General features: G+C 48.2%; 1 protein-coding gene across 1 annotated transcript; it reads right to left on the bottom strand.

Moving 5' to 3' along the window:
• Positions 1–14,167: 14,167 nt before the first annotated feature.
• LOC119250836 (olfactory receptor 14A16-like) lies at positions 14,168–15,112 on the bottom strand. The gene has a single exon (XM_037518425.2). The coding sequence runs from the start codon at positions 15,110–15,112 to the stop codon at positions 14,168–14,170; it is 945 nt and encodes a 314-aa protein (XP_037374322.1).
• Positions 15,113–22,965: the final 7,853 nt, after the last annotated feature.

Raw genomic sequence — 22,965 nt, 5'->3', positions numbered from 1 at the left:
AGATCTTACTCGCAGCGTCTCCTCGCCGCCATGTTGCTCCGCCCCCCTGCAGCTTAGGTTTTTAATGTATTTGTGGTCATATAATATTTTGATTATGGTCTATCTGACAATTATTGTTCATAGCCATGATATTTTGGCATTGAGAACTCTGAGATGAAAGTGCATCACATGTTAAATATCACACGTACAAGTGCTATTTAGGAACAGTGAGGAAGAATCTTAAGAGGAAGTTAAAATTCACACTAGTAGTTTAAAAGGGAAAGCTTCACATGTTCATCCCCAGAATATGACACAGTCGTGAGTGAGATATTCATAAACTTTTAAGGCAATAAATATTGATATTTTTTTCCTTCACATTGAAGTGATAGTCCCGTGTAGAAATCAGTCTATCATGGATGTGAACATTTTACCTGACTCCACACAGCAACACAGCTATATCAAATATAATATTATCAATATAAATGTTATTTTAAGTCACTGAAAAGGATTTTGCAGAGGGCACAAAACAGCAGGTTCTGATTTTTTTTTCTTGTTTCCATTACAATAGCAAAAATTGTTCCTCTAGTCTCATAAAATAATTATATATCACCACATTCTCCTAAAAAGCCTGCCTCCCCAGGGCCTCCCATCCATCATCCCATGGGGGAGGGCGATGAGATTAGGGAGCAGGAGAGTGGGCAGGGCTGAACTATGTTCAGACATCCCAACTTATGCACGGGCCGGGTGGGGGAACAAACCCGCACCCGGGGGACCCGGGGCCCTGGGACCGGCAGGGACAGCCACACGCACAGACCATCTGGCTAAGCCCTGGAGCGGCCTCCTCCCTGCACAGATGTGCATGAGTCTGAGGGGGACAGAGGGGCCGGGAGAGACCCGGGGTGGAAGAGCCCATCCTGCAGGAGGGATGTGTAGGTGTGGCCCAGGAGGAGACTCTGTGGGAAACGTGGTCTCTGGGTCCTCTGATGTGGGGAGTCAGGGGCAGGGAGATGAGGAGACGAGGGGACGGACCAGGAGGCAGCAGTGAGGCCACAGGGGCAGGAATCTGACAGAGGAGGTGTCAGGACAGGCCCCATGAGGACACCGAGCCCAGATCATTCAGCTCCAAGACAGCATTGGGTCCTGGGGAGCAGGAAAACAGGGACCAGTACACCCCATCTCCCTGCACACCCAACCCTGTGGGGCCTCCCCAGACCAGGGCTGTGCTGGAGGAGCAGGGACAGGCTCTCCAGGGTGGGGAGGGGCTGGGCATAGTCACGTGTCCTCTGGGGATGTGCCCTGGACAATCTCTTGGAGGTGTGCTGGGCAGAGACGCTGGGGCCTGGGCAGGAGGTGGGAAAGCAAGATTGGGGCAGTGGGGAGGGGCTGTCAGTCAGGATATGAGATCAACCAGAGCATAATCCCACGATCAGCCTCTCCACTCTATACCCTGAGAGTGGCTGCTGGGACATGACTGTGACTGTCCTTGTAGGTGTCATCTAGACTCACACTGAAAGGTTTCACATTTGTTGTATTCTACTCAATATTTTTATGCAGATGATGGCTCCAGGAGTGACCAATCTCACGGGTGTGACATAATTTGTTCTCCTTGGGTTTCCCCACCCAGGGGACCATGGGCTTCTTGTACCCAGTGCTCTTCTCCCTGGTCTACCTGTGCGCCCTGCTGGGGAATGGACTCATCTTTCTCATCACCACCCTGGACCAGCACCTCCACACCCCCATGTAATTCTTCCTGAAGAGTATGTCACTCACGGACCTCTGCCTCATCTCAGCCAAGGTCCCCAAGTCCATTGCCAACTCTCTGAGGCACGGCAGCTCCATCTCCTTCTCAGGCTGTGTCCTCCAGGTCTTTCTGCTGATTATATAAGGAGGTTCAGAGCTTCACCTGCTCACGTTGATGAGCCTTGCCCGCTATGCTGCCATCTGCCACCCCCTGCACTGTGACGTCATCATGAGCAGGGACAGGTGTGTGCAGCTGACAGCTGTGTCCTGGCTTGGTGGGGGTCTCCAGGCTGTGATGCACACAGCTGGAACCTTCTGCTTGTCCTACTGCGGGTCCAACGTGGTCCACCGGTTCTTCTGGGACATTCCCCAACTAATGGCTATTTCCTGCTCAGGAAATTTAATCAACGAACTTGTCCCCATTCTCATAACTGTGGTCTGGAGAATCTGCTCATTTATTTTCGTCATTTCCTATGTGCACATCTTCTCTGCTGTCAGGAAGATCCCATGCACAGAAGGGAAGGCCAAGGCCTACTCCACCTGCTTTCCCCACCTGCTGGTTGTGGTTCTATTTGTCTTCACTGCATGCTTTGCTTATCTGAAGCCGACCTCAGAGAACCCATCCATGTCTGACCTGGTCATTTCTATGTTCTACACGGTGGTGCCCCCACCTTTAATCCCGTCATATACAGTCTGAGGAACCAAGCCACGAAGTTGACTGTGGGGAGACTGATCAAGGGTCCATTCCCCATCAAATGAGATATCACATTGTACAATTATACTCTGTCATTTATACAGATTCTCCCCCTAACTTTGATATGTCATCATTACAATGCAATGACACCTGTCATTATGTTTTAATCCTTTGGCAGAAATTTATTCTCATATTCTTCCATAAGGTGTAGTTTCCAAAAATATTGCAATCCTTTCCCAAAACCTCCCTGTGTGATGTTTATTAACTGAATCCAGCTCAGGACTAAAAAAATGTACATGCTGTAGAAAGAATGTTCCAGAACCCACACATCACCAGCATTTACGTGAAATGAAACAGTGGTAAAGGGAGGTCTCTCCTGGGGAGCTTATGGGGAAGGTACCCCAGTCCTGGGCATCAGTTCCCTCACTCTGTGTGTGTCCAATGAGGTTCCTGCCCTTGTGGAGGGGGGAGACAGCTGAGTGTGGTTCCCCACCCCTCACTATTCCTAATGGTGTGTCTTCCTCTAAGAGACAGTCACACTTCTGTTCAATAGAAAAAGAAACTGCACTGAAGGAAGCATGGACAGAGGAAGAGATGTGAGGCCCTTTCTCTCCCTCCCTCGCCTCCTGGTGTGTCCAGTCCCTGATTGCTCCCCGCTCACTGGTGACCACTCACTGTGGCTTGGATCTGTGCTGCCCCTAGTATTATTGATGTAGAGCAGGTTTCATGGCTAAAGTCTGGATAAGACACAAAACCATAAAACACCAGAAAGAACAGAGGGCAGCCCTACTGGACACCCCCCCCACAGGTGGACTTGGGGACACAAGGCCAAGGACAGAGAAATTGGCAAAAGCAGGTGGCCCCACCACACTAGCAAGCTCCTGTGCCTCAGAAGACACCATCGCAAAACAGACTCCTGCTCTGGGGGAAGCTGTGTGCACATCACACACCTGGCAAGGGTGAGCACCCAAAGTAGACAAAACCTCACAAATGCAACAACAAGAAGGACACCACCACCCAAAAAAGCCTCAGGCCCCCAGAGACGCTTTCCTTACAGGTCAGGAGGCCACGGCCCCTCTCACTTACTACTGAGGTTGAAACAGCCCTGCTGCTGAGCCGGTGACCAAGTCACAGATGCTGGTTTGTGCTGCATAAAATCTCTTGCATTCCTGATGCTTCTTTTGATTTTATCATTGGATAGAATCTGAGTGTCCTGAATAAACCCTGTCACGTCGTTTCCTGTGGCATCTGACTGTGTCAAACTGATCCTTTCCATCCCTCCTGCTCACTGTCCCCTGCCTCCCGCCAGGGCCTCCAGGGTGACAGAGCACCTGAGTCTGTTTTCTGACACTCACACGTGGGCACTGGGGCTGGAGGCTGCGCAGCCAGGACAGAGGGAAGGACGGACATTCTCTTCAGTGGCTGAGAAGTTTCAGCTAAAAAAGTTTTAGTGAGGACAAGGGATCCCTGTGAACCCAACCAGAAGCTCCCCAGCTCCTCCAGCGCCCCACGACCTTCTCCTTGAGCCCCTAAAGGACACCGTGCCTTAGGCGATGACCCCACCTGCCCCTGGCACCCACGCGAAGCAGGTGGATGCAGTCAGCAGAGAGGACCTGAGTCCCTAAAGAGGGAAGTAAAAGAAATGCAGGAGACCAAAAGAATTAATGAAAGAACTAAAGAATTCTGGGAAAAGCAATGAAAGCAGAATAGATGAAATGGAAGAACGAATAAGTTCTCTTGAAGACACAGAAATAAAAAGAACCAAAACAGAAAAGGAAAGAGAAGTACAAAGGAAAAAGAACGAAGAAAGACTTCGGGATCTATCTGACTCCATGAGGAAAGGAAATATAAGAGTAATAGGAATACCAGAAGGAGAGGAGAGAGATGTAGGAACAGAGAAATTATTCAAAGAGATAATTGAAGAGAACTTCCCAAATGTGAAGAAGGAGCTGAAAATTGATATACAAGAAGCAAGAAGAACACCAAACTTCCACGACGAAAGGAAAAATACAGCAAGACACATAATAGTAAAGCTACCTCCACCATATTGTTAAACAATATCACTTTCTCTAAATATTGTTGAGCTTGCAGGTTTATATTTTGCTTCTTAGTATAAGAAAACTAAAATTTAATGACATCTCACCTAAACAAATTAAGACAGTTAAAATATGTGTTTCTGTATGAGTTATCCATGATAATAGGGTGGTCCCAGGTAAAGGGGAAGTTCCAGGTTCTCTGCCAACCCAAAGGAAGGGAGAAAAGGGAGCTGAGAAGGGAGAGAAGAAGCTGCAGTGGAGACTGAGAAGGAAAGACGCAGGATGGAGCCAGAAGGAGACCTGGAGGAGGCACATGGAGCCGAGAGACACGTGCAGAAAGTGCACTTGCCTTTTGGTTGTGGACTGGGTGAAATTAATTTAAAATTCCAGTCCTAAGAAAAACTAACAGTTACAATTGGTATCTCTCCCTTAATTTTTTTCCTTTTATCATTATTTAAATGGTGGCCAAATTTCATATAAAACTAAGGTCTTATTAAGTTTATAAGCATCAATTAATTGCATTGGGATTATTCCCTTGTCACAAATTCATATTCTCATAATCCTCACTATACTCTGGTTTCCTAAATTGCTCCAATCCTTCCCCCAAGTCCTCCCTGTGTGATGTTCATAAACTGAATCCAGCTCATGGTTAAAAACTTGTATTTGGTGTAGAAAGAATGTTCTAGAACTCACATTCACCAACATTTACATAACGTGAGCAGTGGTAAAGAGGTCTGTCCTCAGGACCACATGGCCACAGGACCCCAGTCCTAGGGCTCAGTTCCCACAGCCTGCTTGTGTCTCCACCGAGAGCCTTGTCCTCGTTGATGGCAGGGGAGACAGAGAGTGAGGCACCCCTGTCCTTCACGATTCCTAGATGTCCTTCACGGGGCATCTTCCTCTTGGAGAAGTTCCTGTTCCTGCTCAAAGGACAAAGGGAAACCACACCTGACTCTGCCAGAGGTGGAAGGATGGAAGCTTCCTTGGTTAGTAGGAAGCTCCAGTTTTCCCAGCACCATTTATTGAACAAACTTTCTTTTTCTCCATTGCATATTCTTTGCTCCTTTGTCAAAGATTAGTTGACCATAAATCTGTGGGTTCATTTCTGGATTTTCTATTCAATTCCATTGGTCTGTATGTCCATAAGATAATTCACCACGACCAAGTAGGATTCATTCCAGGGACACAAGGATGGTTTAACATCCGAAAATCAATCAACGTTATCCAACACATCAACAAAAGAAATTCTTTCCATTTCTTTGTCTTTTCTATTTCTTTTAACAATGCCTCACTCTTTTCTTGTATCTTCACCTCCTTAGTTGTGTCCACTCCATGGTACTTAGTCTTGTGGTTATAAGTGGGATTGTTTTCTTCACTTCCCTTCCAGTTCAATTTTTGGGTATAAGAAGGCAATTGGTTTTCATGTGTTGATTTTGTAATCTAGCTACACCCATCAATGTGGGGCCTCCCCATACCAGGGCTGTACAGGAGGAGCAGGGCCAGGCTCTCCAGGGTGGGGAGGAGCTGTGCATGGTCACATGTCCTCTGGGTCACTACATGCAAAAGAATGAAGCTTGACCACTACCTCACACCATACACAAAATCAACTCAAAATGGATTAAAGAACTAGACATAAGACCTGAAACCATAAAATGCATAGAAGGAAATATAGATGAAACAATACGTGATTTGCACATCAAAGACATCTTTACAGATACATCACCCAAAGCAGTGATAGTGAAGGCAAAGATAAACAGCTGGGACTACATCAAATTAAAGAGCTTCTGCACAGCAAAAGAGACAAAAACAAAAACTAAGAGAAACCCCACCAACTGGGAGAACATTTTTGCACACAGCACTAATGATAAAGGACTGATCACAAAAATCTGCAAAGAGCTGATGAGACTCAACAACAACAAAGAAAATAATCCAGTCAAAAAATGGGCAGAAGAGCTAGAAAGAAACTTCTCTGAAGAGAAAATGCAAATGGCCAACAGGCATATGAAAAAATGTTCAACAACACTTGTAATCAGGGAAATGATAATTAAAACTACCATGAGATACCATCTTACACCAGTGAGAATGGCACATATTAAAAAATCTAGCAACAACAAATGTTGGCTATGGTGTGGAGAAAAAGGAACTCTCCTGCACTGCTGGTGGGAGTGCACACTGGTCCAACCACGATGGATAGCTGTGTGGAGATTTCTGGACCTTCTAAACATAGAGCTTCCATAAGATCCAGCAATTCCACTCCCAGGTATTTACCCAAAGGACACAGAAACATCAATTCCAAAGAGCACCTGCACACCTGTGTTTATAGCAGCACTGTTTACAATAGCTAAGCTATGGAAGGAACCCAAATGCCCAAAAATAGATGACTGGATCAAGATGCACTGACCACTGTTGCTGGCCATGGCCCCAACCCAATTATTATGCACAGTGGAGTGAATAAATACATAATGTGGGTCTACACACAATGAAATACTACATAGCTATTAAAAAGGTGAATTAGTGTCCTTAGGGACCAAAGGTGGACCTTGAGGTTCTTATGCTAGAGAAATAAGTCAAAAAGTGAAAGATATTGGCTGGTCTCACCCATCTGTGGGTTATAAAATAAAAAGGCAAATAACTGAGAAAATATAGTGGCAAACAGCAAAAGGAAATGTTGGACTGAGTGCAAAGCTTTGCTTGTTATCAGAGGGAACAGGGAGAGGGAATGGGGAGGAGATTGGAGTGTGGATGGACAGGGTGGGCACTGCAAGGCACTTAGTAGATTCTGAGTGGACACTTGTGCAGGTGGGGGAGTGAAAAGTGACCCACAGTAAACAGTGAAAACAGTAAAAAGTGTAAATGAGTGTCCTCCTTTTATAAGAACAAATAACAAATTAATGTGATGGTGTGATGAAACACTCATGGTAAAGATCCCTTATCAGCAGACACTCATTGCATTTGTTCAAAGGAGAAATAGAAAATTAACAGGAGTCTGACCAGGGAATGACGTCATATCCCAAGGGGATGGGGACAGTGCTCTCATGCTATCACTGAAATGAGTATTACTTTGAGTGATTTTCTAGTGCAGGTTTCATTCTGAAATTTGAATGGACGAGTCATGTCTTGTGATTAACTACATTTTATTTTCATACATAGTTTCATGGACAAAATGTGCTCATCGGTCAGGAGAGTTTGGAGACACAGTGACCTGCTCCGGAGGGGAGGAACATCACCCTAGCTCACATTCTCAGTGTTAGGGAACAATGTGAGAACCTCCGTACGTGCAGTGCAGATGTGTAGGATTATAAAAAAAAAAAAAAAAGATCAGCAAATATTGCCAGGCTTTAGTTTGCATGATGTTTTACATAAAAAAAAAAAAAAACATAGTTCCCAAGTATAAAAAAAGTGAACTTAAGTGTAATCTATAAGAAAATTGAGAAGAAGACCTAATATAGGATCAAGATACACTATGGAAAATTAAAGGAACCTAAACACAATAACAAATTAAAAATTACAAATTTTTAAGTAAAAATGTAGTTCTTCAAAAATAATTCAAATAAATTTACTTTTGGAAACGCCACATAGAGGGGTTGAAGTCACATTGGCATCCAAACAGGCATCATAGAAATAGATATTCCATCAATTCCAGGTTTCAGCCAGAGATTCCTACGAACCAAGGAAGGTTCTATCCTTCCACCTCTGGCAGAGTCAGGTGTGGTTTCCTTTATCCTTTGAGCAGGAACATGACCTTCTCCTAGAGGAAGACACCCCATTAGGAATCGTGAGGGGAGGTGAGCACATTTTAGTGTTGGATGGATTCATTAAAAATCTGTGGGGACTGAGTGCCCAGGACTGGGGTCCCATGACCTTGTGCTCCCAAGAACAGACCCCCATTTACACTGCTTCATTTCATGTAAAAGTTGGTGATATGTGAGTTCCAGAACATTCTTCCCACAGAAAATTCATGTTTTTAACCATGAGCTGGATTCAGTTTATGAACAAAACACAGGGAGATGGTTGGCAAAGGATTTCAGGAAATTTTAGGAAGCAGGGTTTATTGAAAAATATGAGAATATGAATTTGGGACAAAGGAATAATCCTAATTCAAGAAATATATGCTTTATGAATAATATGTTAAGAGTTAGGGGGGAAAGCTGAATTAATGAGAGTTTATAATTTTAGATTTAGATATCTCACATCTTGGAGTAATGGCCAATGATCAGTCTCCCCACAGCCATCTTCAAGGCTTGGTTCCTCAGACAGTACATGACGGGATTAAAGTTGGGGGGCACCATCGTGTAGAACATAAAAATGACCAGGTAAGACGTGGACGGGGTCCCTGAGGTCAGTTTCAGATAAGCAAAACATGCAGTGGAGATAAACAGCACCACAACCAGCAGGTGGGGAAGGCAGGTGGAGTAGACTTTGGCCTTCCCTTCTGTGGATGGGATCTTCCTGACAGCAGAGAAGATGTGGACATAGGAAATGACAATGAAAATAGGACAGCAGATACTCCAAACCACACTAATGAGAATGGGAACAAATTTGCTCATCAAATTTCCTGAGTAGGAAATAGCCAATAACTGGGGGAAGTCACAGAAGAACTGGTGGACCATGTTGGACTCACAGTAGGACAAGGAGAAGGATCCAGCTGCGTGCATCACAGTATGGAGACACCCTCCCAGCCAGGGCACAGCTGTCAGCTGCACACACGTGTCCCTGCTCATGATGACGTCATAGTGCAGGGGGTGGCAGATGGCAGCATAGCGGTCAAAGCTCATAACAATGAGCAGGGTCAGCTCTGCACCTGCTGACAAAATCAACATAAAGACATGTACCACACTGCAGGGAATGAGATGGAGGTGCTGTGCCTCAGAGTGTTGGCAATGGACCTGGGACCATGGCTGAGATGAGGCAGAGATCTGAGAAGGACAGACTCCTCATGAAGAAGTACATGGGGGTGTGGAGGTGCTGGTCCAGGGTGGTGATGAGGACGATGAGCCCGTTCCCCAGCAGGGCACACAGGTAGACCAGGGAGAAGAGCAGCGGGTGCAGGAAGCCCATGGTCCCCTGGGTGGGGAACACCAGGAGGATGAATTCTGTCCCGGCCGTAAGATTCATTGCCCCAGAGACACCATCTGTATAAAAAAACAAAGAGGAAGAAAACATTGTCATATCTTCCAATATTGAACACAAAACGGGTTATCAACATATAACAACCATGCAATCTATTTATGCTTTATTGTTATAGGAGCAATTCATATTTTATCTCATGTGAATGCACTATTGATGTATTGTCCAAACATGTGTCCATAAATTGGTGAAGAAAAGAAAATTTTAAATGACCATGATAAAACCTGAATAGCAGGTCTCTCAGTGAACTGAATTGACAGACCACCAGTACCCAGTCCTTCCCAGGCCCACAGCTCCCCCTCCTGCCCAGGCCCCAGCGTCTCAACCCAGCACACCTCCCAGAGGTTGTCCAGGGCATAGCCCCAGAGGACACGGGGCCATGCCCAGCCCCTCCCCACCCTGGAGAGCCTGTCCCTGCTCCTCCAGCACAGCCCTGGTCTGGGGAGGCCCCACAGTGACAGTGCGCAGGGAGATGGGATGTGTGGGTCCCTGTTATCCTGCTCCCCAGGTCCCGACACTATCCTGGAGCTGAATGATCTGGGCTCAGCGTCCCCGTGCAGCGTGTCCTGAAGCCTCCTCTGTCAGATTCCTGCCACTGTGGCCTCACTGCTGCCTCCTGGTCCTTCACTTGTCTCCTCATCTCCCTGCCCCTGACTCCCCACATCTGAAGACCCAGAGACCACGTTTCCCGCAGAGTCTCCTCCTGGGTCACACCCACACGTCCCTCCTGCAGGATGGGCTCGTCCACCCCGGGTCCCTCCCAGCCCCTCTGTCCCCCTCAGACTCATGCACATCTGTGCAGGGAGGAGGCCGCTCTGGCGCTGAGCCAGACGCTCTGTGCGTGTGGCTGTCCCTGCCGGTCCCAGGGCCCCGAGTCCCAGGTGCAGATTTGTTCCTCCTCCCAGGCCTGTGCATGAGTGGGGACGTCTGGACATGGGGCAGCCCTGACCTCTCTCCTCCCCCCAATCTCACCCTCTCCCCCATCTGTAGGGTGATGGAGGGGCAGGCCCTGGGGAGGCAGGATCTTTAGGAGATTGTGCTGCTATGGAATTATTGTACGAGACTAGAGGAACAGTTTTTGCTAATTTAATGGAAACAAGAAAATAAATTCAGAACCTGCTGTTTTGTGCCCTCTGCCAAAACCTTTCAGTGACTTAAAATAATATTATATTGATAATATTATATTTTATATAGCTGTGTTGCTGTGTGTAGTTAAATAAAATGTTTACATCCATAATAGGCAGATTACACATATCTATCACTTCAGCGTGAAGGAAAAAATATCAATATTTATCACCTTAAAAATTTATGAATATCTTACTCCTGATTGTGTCATATTCTGGGGATGAACATGTGAAGCTTTCCCTTTTAAACTACTAGTGTGAATTTTAACTTCCTCTTAAGATTCTTCCTCACTGTTCCTAAATAGCTCTCGTACGTGTGATATTTAACATGTGATGCTCTTTCATCTCAGTGTTCTCAGTGCCGAAATACATGGCTTCGAGAAATAATTGTCAGATAGACCATAATTAAAATATTATATGATCACAAATAGATTAGAAACGATAAGCTGCAGAACTTTTTTAATGGAAGAAAGGTTAAAAAAAAAATTCTCCCTCTTTCAAACTCATCCCAGAATATAGGGCATTGTGACATTGAACTGTGTAGTTTTAATTATTTGCTTTCATTTATAAGATGACTATTTTAACTACTGTTCTTTTGAAATACAAAATGCATTTTAAAATGATACTTGGTTGTAAAACATTACCTCAAAAGAGAAAAAAATAAAATTCCCTTTTGTAGGACAACAAAATAAGGTCAGTAGTTCACAGGGAAAGGCTGACCCTGAGATGCAGTTCAGTGGAATATATACTGAATAGAAAACATTTAATTACAAGGGGAACTTCCCCACCTGACTGGACCTGCACGTCCAGGCTGGCGGCGCCCGCTACCCAACAGTGGCTCCCAAGAAGCTCGCCCTCTGGAGCCGGGAGGAGACGTGAACCCCCGGACCGCCGGTCCCTGCTACCCCCCGTGGCGCTGCCTCTGCAGTCTGGTCAGGGCTTGGCTCGCTGACCTGCAGATGGCCCACAGGGCGTGCGCTCTCCCCCCACCCCCTCTGGGCCCTGAAATGTCCACGCCCTCCTCAGAGACCTCCCCAGGCCCAGGTGTCCTGTCCCCGGGGGTTCTTGGCTGTGCCCCGGTAATGAGCCTCCCGACTCAGGGCGCATCAGGGGGCCCGGGAGGCTCCACAGGCAGGACCTTGTCCCCCCTCGGCCCCATCACCGCCGACCCCGCGGGGACAGAGTGGCCCCTTCGTCAGAGCCACGGATGAGCCCATCCACAGGGAGCTGGAAAGTCGCTGCCACCCTGTGCGCCCTCCTGGGCCTGGCAGGTGGGGACGGGCATGTGGAGGCGGGAGGGGGAGAGGGAGGGAAACCAGGACGAAGTCTCCCAGGAGCGACCCAGGGAAGCACCTGGATCTTCTGACACGGGAATTTCTTCGTGTCTCTAGAATTGTTTTATTCAAAAAGGCCATTTACTCTCAGCGCCTGTGACTCTCTCATCACATTTGAACTGTTGTCGTGTGTGAGGGGGAGAAGCTATCCTGAGCAGACTCCATGCGGGCTGTGTGGACGCCAGCCCAGGCCATCAAGACACCAGGAACTTCAAATCCCAGGATCCCCAAAGGGAAGTCGCAAGGACCTGAGGGCCAAGTCAGGCATCCATTTTCTCTGTCTGTAAATAACACCAGCCCTGTGAGTGGGGTCTGGGGGACACACTTGTCTCCTGCTCTCGGCCAGGCAGGCTTGGTCTCGGCGGGTCATTCGGGATTCCAGGTCAGCAGAAAGGGTAGGACACATTTAAGACTTTGGCTCCCTCATTTCTCCCTGAGTGCTCCGTTTCCTCATTCACTTCCCTTGTCAATAAACCTTTGTTAACTGTGGCGTGTGCCTGCAGTTTGGCCCTTTGAAGTGCACAGGTGAGGACCCACAGTCACACAACCTGTTTTAGAGCAGGGGTGCCCTGTGACAGTGTGTGAGGAAGCTTGTGTTTATCTTCCAATGTGGGTCAGCCCCACGGCGGTGCTGCCCGGCGAGTCTGCAGGGTGGTCTATGTCTCGAGCTCTGACACAGCAGAGTGGGGGACACTCTCCCAGCTGTGGGTTCCCCTGCACACTCACAGGCCCGACCAGATCAGGCACAGACAACAAGGAGGGGAGTATTGGTGGTGGACACCAGGGATGGACAGTCCCAGGGCCCACGTGCTGTCGCACCTGTGTCCATAACGACCCAAGCCCACAGCTGCCCAGTGAGATGGTGCCGCCCTGAGGGAGGCGGAGATGGAGGACAGGGTTGGGCAGGGTTGGGGGCCCATCCGGGCTTGAGGGTGCCCGTGGGCACTGACTCGAGGCCCTGCAGTAGCCCTGGTTCCTGGACGCCCGACGGCCTTTCACCCCCTTCCGGGCTTGCCCGCCCTGAGTCCATGTGCCACCCAGCACCTCCCGAGGGGCTTGCAACCGCACCCGTGGGGGCCTGGGGTCGGCCTGGGCCCCACTCAGACCAATGTGTGATGCAGCGTCACCCCAACCCTGTGCCCACTGCCAGCCGGAGGGCAGCTCCGCTGTGTCTGTGAGGCTGACGCTGGGCCCGCCTGACCTGCATCCAAGTCTGCCCAGCCCTTTCTCTCCTTTCCCTGAAACCTCAGCCAGTGGCGCCAGAATCCCCAGGACCAGCTCCCCAGTGGGGAAAGTGTGGGCTTCTCAGCTGGTCCCAGGACTGTTGGAGAAGCCAGAGCCCAAGCCATCACTCCACCAGGTATGCTGATGCCCCTGGGGTTTGAGCAAAGGACAGTGCTTGTCCCAGACAGGACACTTGCTCCCTGCCCTGGCTGGGCCCAGCTGCCCGTGGGAAGGACAGCTTCCTCCTGCAGGACCCTGAGTCTGTGGGGTCACAAGCTGCCCCACTGCTCACCGGAGACAGGTGGATGGAGACAAGGAGACACCCCTCACCAGGACAACGGCCATGTCCCAGGGGCCCACAGGCACTAGAGGGTGTGGAGAAAGGGCCCCATCACACTGGCTGGGGGGACAGAGAGAGTGAAATTCCATGATAGCAACCTGCCTTTCCTTAAAAAATCCAGGACAGATTCCAGCAGCAGGTCACACGCGGGCATTGGCAGAGCAGGACTCCCCACGAACCCACGGCTCTGTGATCATCACAGCGGCATCATTCACAGCAGCCCCACTCAGCCCATGGGACAAGGACCAGATGGCGGTGCATCCACACCAAGGGGGACAAGGACAGGGCAAGGGCAGCACCCCGCAAAAGGTGGGGGTTTGAGAAATGCACGCAGCAAAGCAGGTCAGACATGGACACAAACACTGGGCGGCAGAGAACAGGCAGTTGAGCGGGGAAACACTTGAAAAGTCTTGGGGAACAACATACTGAGGGCTCTGAGAAGGTGGGGAGGGGCTGGAGACAAAGGAGGGGCTGGTGTCCCTGTGACAGCCACCAGTAAGTGTCTGGTTGGAGGTCACGGGCGTGCAATTGTAGATGCTCTGTGTGGCTGAGGGAAAGAAGGGCGAGCTTTACTTGTTGGTGTAACGGCCCTTCATGAGTCTCCCCACAGCCGACTTCATGGCTTGGTTCCTCAGACTGTATATGATGGGGTTAAAGGTGGGGGGCACCACCGTGTAGAACATAGAAATGACCAGGTCAGACATGGACGGGGTCCCTGAGGTCGGCTTCAGATAAGCAAAGAATGCAGTGGAGAGGAACAGCACCACAACCAGCAGGTGGGGAAGGCAGGTGGAGTAGGCCTTGGCCTTCCCTTCTGTGGATGGGATCTTCCTGACAGCAGAGAAGATGTGCACATAGGAAATGACAATGAAAATAAAGCAACCCAAATCCAATGTCACACCAATGAGCATGGGGACAAGTTCATTGATTAAATTTCCTGAGCAGGAAATAGCCAATAACTGGGGGATGTCACAGAAGAACTGGTGGACCACGCTGGACGCACAGTAGGACAAGGAGAAGGTACCAGCTGTGTTTATCAAAGAGATGACACCTCCACCCAGCCAGGACACAGCTGTCAGCTGCACACACCTGTCCCTGCTCATGATGACATCATAGTGCAGGGGGTGGCAGATGGCAGCATAGCGGTCAAGGCTCATCACCGTGAGCAGGGTCAGTTCTGCATCTGCTGAAAGAATCACCATGAAGACCTGGAGGACACAGCCCGGGAAGGAGATGGAGCTGCTGTGCCTCAGAGAGTTGGCAATGGACTTGGGGACCGTGGCTGAGAGGAGGCAGAGGTCCGAAAAGGACAGACTCCTCAGGAAGAAGTACATGGGGGTGTGGAGGTGCTGGTCCAGGGTGGTGATGAGGATGATGAGCCTGTTACCCAGCAGGGCACACAGGTAGACAAGGGAGAAGAGCAGTGCATGCAGGAAGCCCATGTTCCCCTGGGTGGGGAACCCCAGGAGGACTAATTCTGTCACGGCAGTGAGATTGGTCAATCCTGGAGCCATCATCTCTATAAAAATATCAATCAGAATAAGCCATCAGTGAAGCCTTCCAGTCTGAGTGTAGATGACACCTACAAGGACAGTCACAGGTGTGCCCTAGAGGTCACTATCATGGTGTGGAGTGAAGCAGCTCCGTGTCTCTCACTCTCTGTTGAGCCTTTTGTGTTCAGCTCTAGAAAAACCACCTTTATCACACAGGATCTGGTATCAGGAAGGAGGAATATTATAGCTGATCGTAGGACTCTGCTCTGGTTGATCTCATAACCTGACTGACAGCCCCTCCCTACAGCCCCAGGCCCATGGCACCCCTCCTGCCCAGGTCCCAGCATCTCTGCCCAGCACACCTCCCAGAAATTGTCCAGGGCACAGTCCCAGAGGACATGTGACCATGCCCATCCCCTCCCCACCCTGGAGAGCCTGTCCCTGCTCCTCCAGCACAGCCCTGGTGTGGGGAGGCCCCACAGTGATGGGTATGCAGGGAGATGGGGTGTGCAGGTCCCTGTTTTCCTGCTCCCCAGGACCCGACACTGTCCTGGAACTGAATGATCTGGGTACGGCATCCCCGTGTGGCATGTCCTGAATCTGTCAGATTCCTGCCCCTGTGGCCTAACTGTTGCCTCCTGGTCCGACCCCTCATCCCCTCAGCTCCCTGCACCTGACTCCCCCACATCTGAGGGCCCAGAGACCACGTTTCCCACAGAGTCTCCTCCTGGGTCACACCCACACGTCGCTCCTGCAGGATGGGCTCGTCCACCCCCGGGTCCTTCCCAGCCCCTCTGTCCCCCTCAGACTCATGCACATCTGTGCAGGGAGGAGGCCGCTCTGGGGCTGAGCTGGATGGACTGTGCGTGTGGCTGTCCCTGCCGGTCAGTCCCAGGGTCCCGGGTCCTCTGGGTGCAGGTTTGTTCCTCCCCCCAGGCCCGTGTGTGAGTGGGGAGGTCTGGACATGGAGCAGCCCTGCCTCTCTCATCTTCCCCCTAATCTTGTCCTCTTCCCCCCTCTGTGGGGTGACGAAGGGGCAGGTCCTGGGGAGGCAGGATTTTTTGGAGAATGTGCTGATATGAAATAACTGTAAGAAGTTAGAGAAACAAGTCAGCTGTTATAATTAAAACAGGAAAAAATAATCTCAGAACCCTCTGTAACTTACATAAAAACTTTTCCAGTGATTTAGATACATATTTTTATTGACAAAATTAGGTTTTACGTAGCTCTGTTGCTGTTTTGAGTTAAAACACAACATGATCAGGTCCAAATTAGATATCCACATGTGTATGTCAACATAGATCATGGGAAAAGGACATGAATTTCTGTCCGATTTGCTTAATTGTTGGAATATTTTGTGATGAATATGTGTAGCTTTCCCTTCTAAACAGTTGTATTATTTTAAATTTCTCTTGAGTTTCTTATTTACTGCTTCCTAAATGTGTCCATTAAGTTGATTTCATTTCACATTTATATAGTTCCAACTCAGTTTGCAAAATGCTGAAATAATATGTTTTTTATTCTATATTTGCTGTAGATACCATAAATCAAAATGTTATAAAATGATAAATGCAGTGAAGATCACAATATGTGGAATACCATAAAGTAAAAAAAATGTATTTTCTCTATTAGAAACTCGTCCCTGCACAACAGGGCATTCTGAAACTGAACTGTTTGTCTGTGTTTGTAATTTATTTGTTTTCATTTATAAGATGAATATTTTAACTGCAGTGCTTTTGAAATACAAAATGCATTTTGAAACGATACTGTGTGGTAAAAATATGTTACCTCAATAAAGAAAATAAAGTCACTATTGGAAACAATAACATAAGTATTTCTTGTTGAAATAACACTTTGACATATGGGGTTAAATGAAATATGTTGGTAATTTAAAAATTAAAAATTTGAAAAACGTACACTTTTTAAAAAAATATTTGAGAGCCTCCTCTGGTGGCGCAGGAAGTTGAGTGTCACGCTGTGAAACTGTCTGCAGCCTCTGCAGTGCCTGTTAGATCCCGGCTGGCTGGGGAGGGTCCCACATGGTGCGCAGACCTCTCCTGTCATGCCCGTGCCCGCTGCTCCCCTCAGCAGTGTATTATGTCGGTTTGCCTGTTCTGCTCCCCGCTCTGTCTGTGGTGAATCCTCTCACACTCTTGCACATCTGGCCTGTACCCCAGATCTTGTATAAATAAATATATCTTTAAAAATAAAAAATAAAAAAAAATATTCGATAGGCACATCCAGTCTGGCATGACGTGCCCTCTGGCCCAGAAGTTGCTTCCCACAAAACTCTCACCCTCACAGACAGGAGGAAACACAAACCTCTCTTGATGGCCCCAGTCACCCACTGTCCTCTGCTGTGCTGCCTCTGATGTCTTGGGTCCAGGTCTCCAGCTCACTGACTCTGCAGATGTGTTGTAGGGCTAGCTGTCTCATCACCCACTCTCCCCAGGCCCTGGCGTGTTCACACTACCCTTCCTCAGGGACCTCACCCGAAGGGGACTGGATGACCCTCATCCCTGTGGACTTCAGTGGCATCCCCGGTAATGAGCCTCCAGAGTCAGTGGCCCATTCAGGGGTCCCAGGAGACTCTGCGACAAGGACCTGGTTGCCCCTCAGGCCCATCACCTCCGCTGACTGTCATGGGGACCTGTGTGTGGCCCTGTCATCAGAGCCATGGCTGAGTCCCATCCACAGGGAGCTGGAAAGTCACTGTCACCTGCTGTGCCCCCTCCTGGGGGCCTGGGAGGTGGGTGGGGGATGGGGCAGGTAGACGGGAAAATAAAGGTAGGAAGGAACTAAGGAGCAAGGTGAGAGGAGGGAGGGAGACAAAGGGCAGGGAAGGAAGGTAAGTGAATCTGATTTAAGTGAAGAGGGAAAGAAAACTGGGTCTTGTGAACTGCAGCCAACCCTCTGCATGTCACAGGCGGGGACCCAAGGACAGCACCCCCCATGCTGCCTCTCTCTGGCCCCTGCCAGCTGTGCTCTCCACCACAAGCCATGTTTCCCTCCTGTCCCCCAATGGATGGGTTTTTTGGCACATACCACTTACTCAAAATTGATCAGGCATCACCCCTGGGTGATTTGAAGAGGCCCACTGTCCTCTTCAGCATCCCCTTTGGCTGCTTCTCAACCTCTCAGGACTTCCTGACCTTGGACCCAGTGGTTGGCCTTCGAGTTGGCTTCCTAATGCATCTCCTGCCTGGCTGCAGAGACCTGACGAGGGTGCCAAGCTCTGCCAGCCCTGGGTTGCTGTCACGCTGGCCCTGCCCACACTCTCAGCCGTCCCAAGGGCTCACAGCCATGCCAGGCTGAGCGCACAGCAGCTCCTGCAATAGGCTACAATTGGCCAGCAAGGCCCAGCGGCCGTCCATGGATCTTCATTTCCTGGGGTCTACAGATGACCCTGTCTCCCCCGGGTCCCATAATCAGCCATCAATGTGCCCAAGCCCCTGCCTTGGCAGGATTGTCTCTTGGGGTCATCAGTGCGATCTCTGCCACTGGCGAGCTCCAAATGATGGTCGGGGCCTCACTTTCCCTGTCAAGTCTGTAGCCTCAGGGGTAGTGGGCAGGTGCTCGTCAGGCTGTCTCCTCCTCCCCGCAAGGATTTTTATTTATTCATTTATTTATACATGCACTGGGTACAGTCAGAAGCGCGGGAGGGTGAGAGAATTCACCAGAGCCAGAGCAGGGAGCAGAATAGGTAGACTGATGAATACACTGCTGAGGGGAGCAGCGGGAGAGACAGGAGAGATCCACAGCGCCATGTGGGACCCTCGCTGGCCATCTGGGATAAAACCAGCTCTGCAGAGGCTGCAAAAAGCTTCACAGAAGGCTCTCAACCGCCTGTTCTTCCACCAGGGAGGCCTGATAATAAAATTCTTATTTCAACTTGAGTTTAGTATTTATCAAAATTTAATTATTTTTTAAAAGATTTATTTATTTATTTATACAAGCACCAGGTACAGTCAGAAGCACGGGAGGGTGAGAATTCACCAGAGCCAGAGTGGGGAGCAGAACAGGCAGACTGACAAAGTACAATGCTGAGGGAAGCAGTGGGCGGCAAGAGATGTCAGCGCGCCATGTGGGATCCTCGCTAGCGGCCAGGGATCGAACCGGTGCTGCAAAGGCTGTGAATAGCTTTGCAACACAGCAGTCAACTGCTGCGCCACCAGGGAGGCCCTTGATTTATTTATTTATTTTTTTGATACTTAATACACACTGACACATTGAGCTGACACCTAAATCACAATTATGAAGCATCATATATCACAAATTAAAATCTGATGCTATTGAAATTCATAATATTTGGAAGAGTTACATTAAAATAACATTATTTTCTCCCATTGCAATTCATCCCAGAATATGGAATTGTGGAAATCAGCAACTCGTGCATCTTTAGAATTTTATTAGTTTTTATAAGCTACAAAATGAGTATTTTAACTGCTTTCTCAAGTCAAAATTGAATTTTGAAATAGAAAAATTTTCAATTCTGAATGGATTCTCATCTATAAAGTACTGGTAGAAGATACCTGCAGTCTGGGAGGAAAGTTCCCACTGCCGTGTCGAGTCTCTGTCCTGAGGTTGTCCCCATGGCAGGACAGAGGGCGTCCCGGACACTCACTCCATGGTCGGGGCTCGTGGGGCCGTCTCTGAGCACTCACAGGAGGTCGCACCCCTTCATGGACAGAGCAGGGCCTCAGGGCTGGGCTATTTGAGCTCTGGAGTTGGCGTGTGCATGTTGGACATTGTCCAGATTCCAGCCTTCAGGGACCTTCCTCCAGAGGGACAAGCGCCCTCTTTGAGTTGACCGTGTTAATGGGCACCATCCAGTACCACATCTCAGTGAGCAATTCCTGCACTGAGGGTGCCAGAGGCAATTTCCTTAGTTGTTCACACCTGTGTGAACAGGACTCGGCTCCTCCTCCTCCAGGATTCATCACCCTCCACTGACCCGTCACGGGGGACCCGGGTGTGGGCCTCGTGATGAGCCACATCCAAAGGGTGCTGGAAAGTCACTGTCACACACAGTGTGCCCTCCAGGGAGACCTGGGAGATGGGCTTGAGGGGGATGGAGAAATGTGGAGGCAGGAGGGGAGGGGAGGAGGAAAACCAAGAAATATGTGAATTTGTTCATGTTACTAAATATTTTTAAATTCCATTTTATTCTCAGCACCTATAAATGTGATACAATCTGAATCCTCGTGTTTTACTAAATCTTGTGTTTCTCTTGCAATTCGGGCGAGTCCCGAGGGGTGCTCTCTTTGGCTTGTCCACTTCCTGGTCTGTGTCTTGGGCTCTGAAACAGCAGTGGGGGGACCCGCTCCCAGGGGTGTCTCCCGTGTGCTCACACCCAGCGGGGCAGGGTGCACGGACAAGGGGCTATTTGGGAGGGAGACGGGGCTGTCGGGGAGTGTCCACGGCCCGGCCCCCTCTCCTCGCAGGAGTGTCCACGGCCCCGCCCCCTCTCCTCGGGGGAGTGTCCACGGCCCCGCCCCCTCTCCTCGGGGGAGTGTCCACGGCCCCACCCCCCTCTCCTCGGGGGGCAGTGACCTGGTTTCTTCTGTTGTGTGTGTCTGTCTGCTTTTCCCAGCACCATTTCTCCTCTTTCTTTGTTCTAGTGCGTGGTCTTGGCTCCTCTGTCATAGAGTAACTGTCCATCTCGATGGGGGTGTATTCCTGGGCCCTCATTATAATCCATTTCTCTGTGTGTCTGTTTTTGTCCCAGTACCATGATACTTTAAGTATTAGAGCTTTATTATATGGACTGGAGTCTGGAATGTGCTGCCTCCACCATTCTTCCTGATTTTTGTCAGGGTTGTTTTGGGTATTTGGGGTCTTTTGTGGTTCCATATTCATTTAAGTATTTTTTTTTAATCTCTTTGGAAAATGCCATAGAATTTCTTATTGAGATTACATTGATTCTGTGATTACTTTGGGTCAGATGGGCATTTGGTAATGTTGATTCTTCCAAGCCAAGGTCAGGGAATATCTTTCCATTTCTCTGTTTTTTTTTTTTATTTATTTTAACAACGTCTTTCTCTTTTCTTTGTATCTTCACCTCCTTAGTTATGTTTACTCCATGGTACTTAGTCACGTGGTTATAAGTAGGATTGTTTTCTTAACTTCTCTTGTAGTTCATTTTTTGCATGTAAGAAGGCAAATGATACCATGTGTTGATTTTGTAAGCTTACAACTACACTGAAGTGACTTATTGAGTTAATTTCCTTTTCAGTGGAATCTATAGCTTTCTTAGTGTACATTATGTTGTCCACACAGCTTTAATTGTGCTTAAATGTTTAAGTTAATACAACCTAGAGACAGCTAATTATTTATTAATTTGAAAATTTCTTTTTTTTTAATTTTTTTATAGAGGCATGTTTATTTATTTATTTATTTATTTGTTCGTTTGTTTGTTTGTTTGTTTTGTTTATACATACACTGGGTACAGTCAGAAGCGCGGGAGGGTGAGAGAATTCACCAGAGCCAGAGCAGGAGCAGAGCAGGCAGAAGGACCGAAGTACACTGCTGAGGGGAGCAGCGGGCGGCAGGAGAGGTCTGCGCGTCATGTGTGACCCGCCTGGGGTGGCCAGGGAGCAGCCGGGGATTGAACCAGCACCGCAGAGGCCGCGGGCAGCTTCGCAACCCAGCGCTCAACCGCTGCGCCACCAGGGAGGCCCCTAATTTGAAAATTTCAATTATGTTACCCAAAAGTGACAAAATGTAGGCAATGAATAGTCTCAGTATATATTTATAATAGTCTCATTCACCTTCTACATTCAAGACATGTTTGGAATTCTCATCCCATAACCTTATTGTTATATTGCATAATGTCTATTGATTAGTAAGCCATGCCAGTAACGAGAATTAATATTAAGAGAGTTATTTATCAGTAGATAAATAAATGAAAATTATTTAAATAACAGTAGCAAGTTGTCAATCTTGAAATTTGAATATCGCTATTTTACCATGTTTTAACTATTCCTGGCTGCCTCCAAATTGGCATTGTGACCACATAGAACTACACTTGGCTGCAGGCTAGGTCACCCTCAGAGGGTGAGGATGAGTTAAATGTCTGATATCCAGTTGGAAATACATATTATCATGAAATATTTTGGTGTGAAATTTTCAAACATTGGACATCACAGAGAGGAAAGCAGATGTCGATGCAGTCTGCAGAGAGGATTGAGGCCATACAGCAGGCCATACCCACGGGGCATTTCACTTCCCAAATTTAAATCTTCTTCAAATTATTTATATCTTTACATCTTCACTAAATGATAGTGTTATTTATGGTATGTAAATCTGATGAGTTTTCTTGTTTGAACAACTCCATACGGAAACACAAACACTCTGAGGGCCCATAACAATGTGCCCAAAAAGAACATTGTCATCAAATTCCAAGGCATTCTTGGTAATTAAATAAATGTGGATAAACACATGTGTAAAGTGCAGCATGATGTTGCGAGTATCATTCCTCAACTACCTCTGGAAATATTAGAGTATGATGCAGTCCACTAGCTATTATTTTGTTTTCACCATTATAGCTCTCTATGTTCTCTTATTAGTTCTTAAAAAACCCTACCCGATATATTTTACTAAATTTTTAGAAATTATACTGCACATGAAATTAACAGCATTCACAGCCACTGTATTATTTCTGGTGTCCGCCTTGAGTTGATTGTTTTTATGGTAAATGCCGGTGGCACCCACACCAAGCTTCCAGGAGAGTCTCCACCATGTCACGTGTGGTCCTTATAGAGAGAAAATTGTGACTACTCAGATTCACTACAGATCCTCAGGCCTTATTATTCTGTGAAGGCCTCACTCACCAAGTAAAGGGGCCTCTGTCTTACCTGTGGACCTGCTCCCAC

Source organism: Talpa occidentalis, unplaced genomic scaffold (assembly GCF_014898055.3).
Source record: "Talpa occidentalis isolate TD23 unplaced genomic scaffold, MPIMG_talOcc4v2.1 talOcc4.18, whole genome shotgun sequence".
NCBI lineage: Eukaryota > Metazoa > Chordata > Mammalia > Eulipotyphla > Talpidae > Talpa > Talpa occidentalis.
The sequence above is the reverse complement of the archived record's forward strand: the minus strand, read 5'-3'. Positions and strand labels throughout refer to the sequence as shown.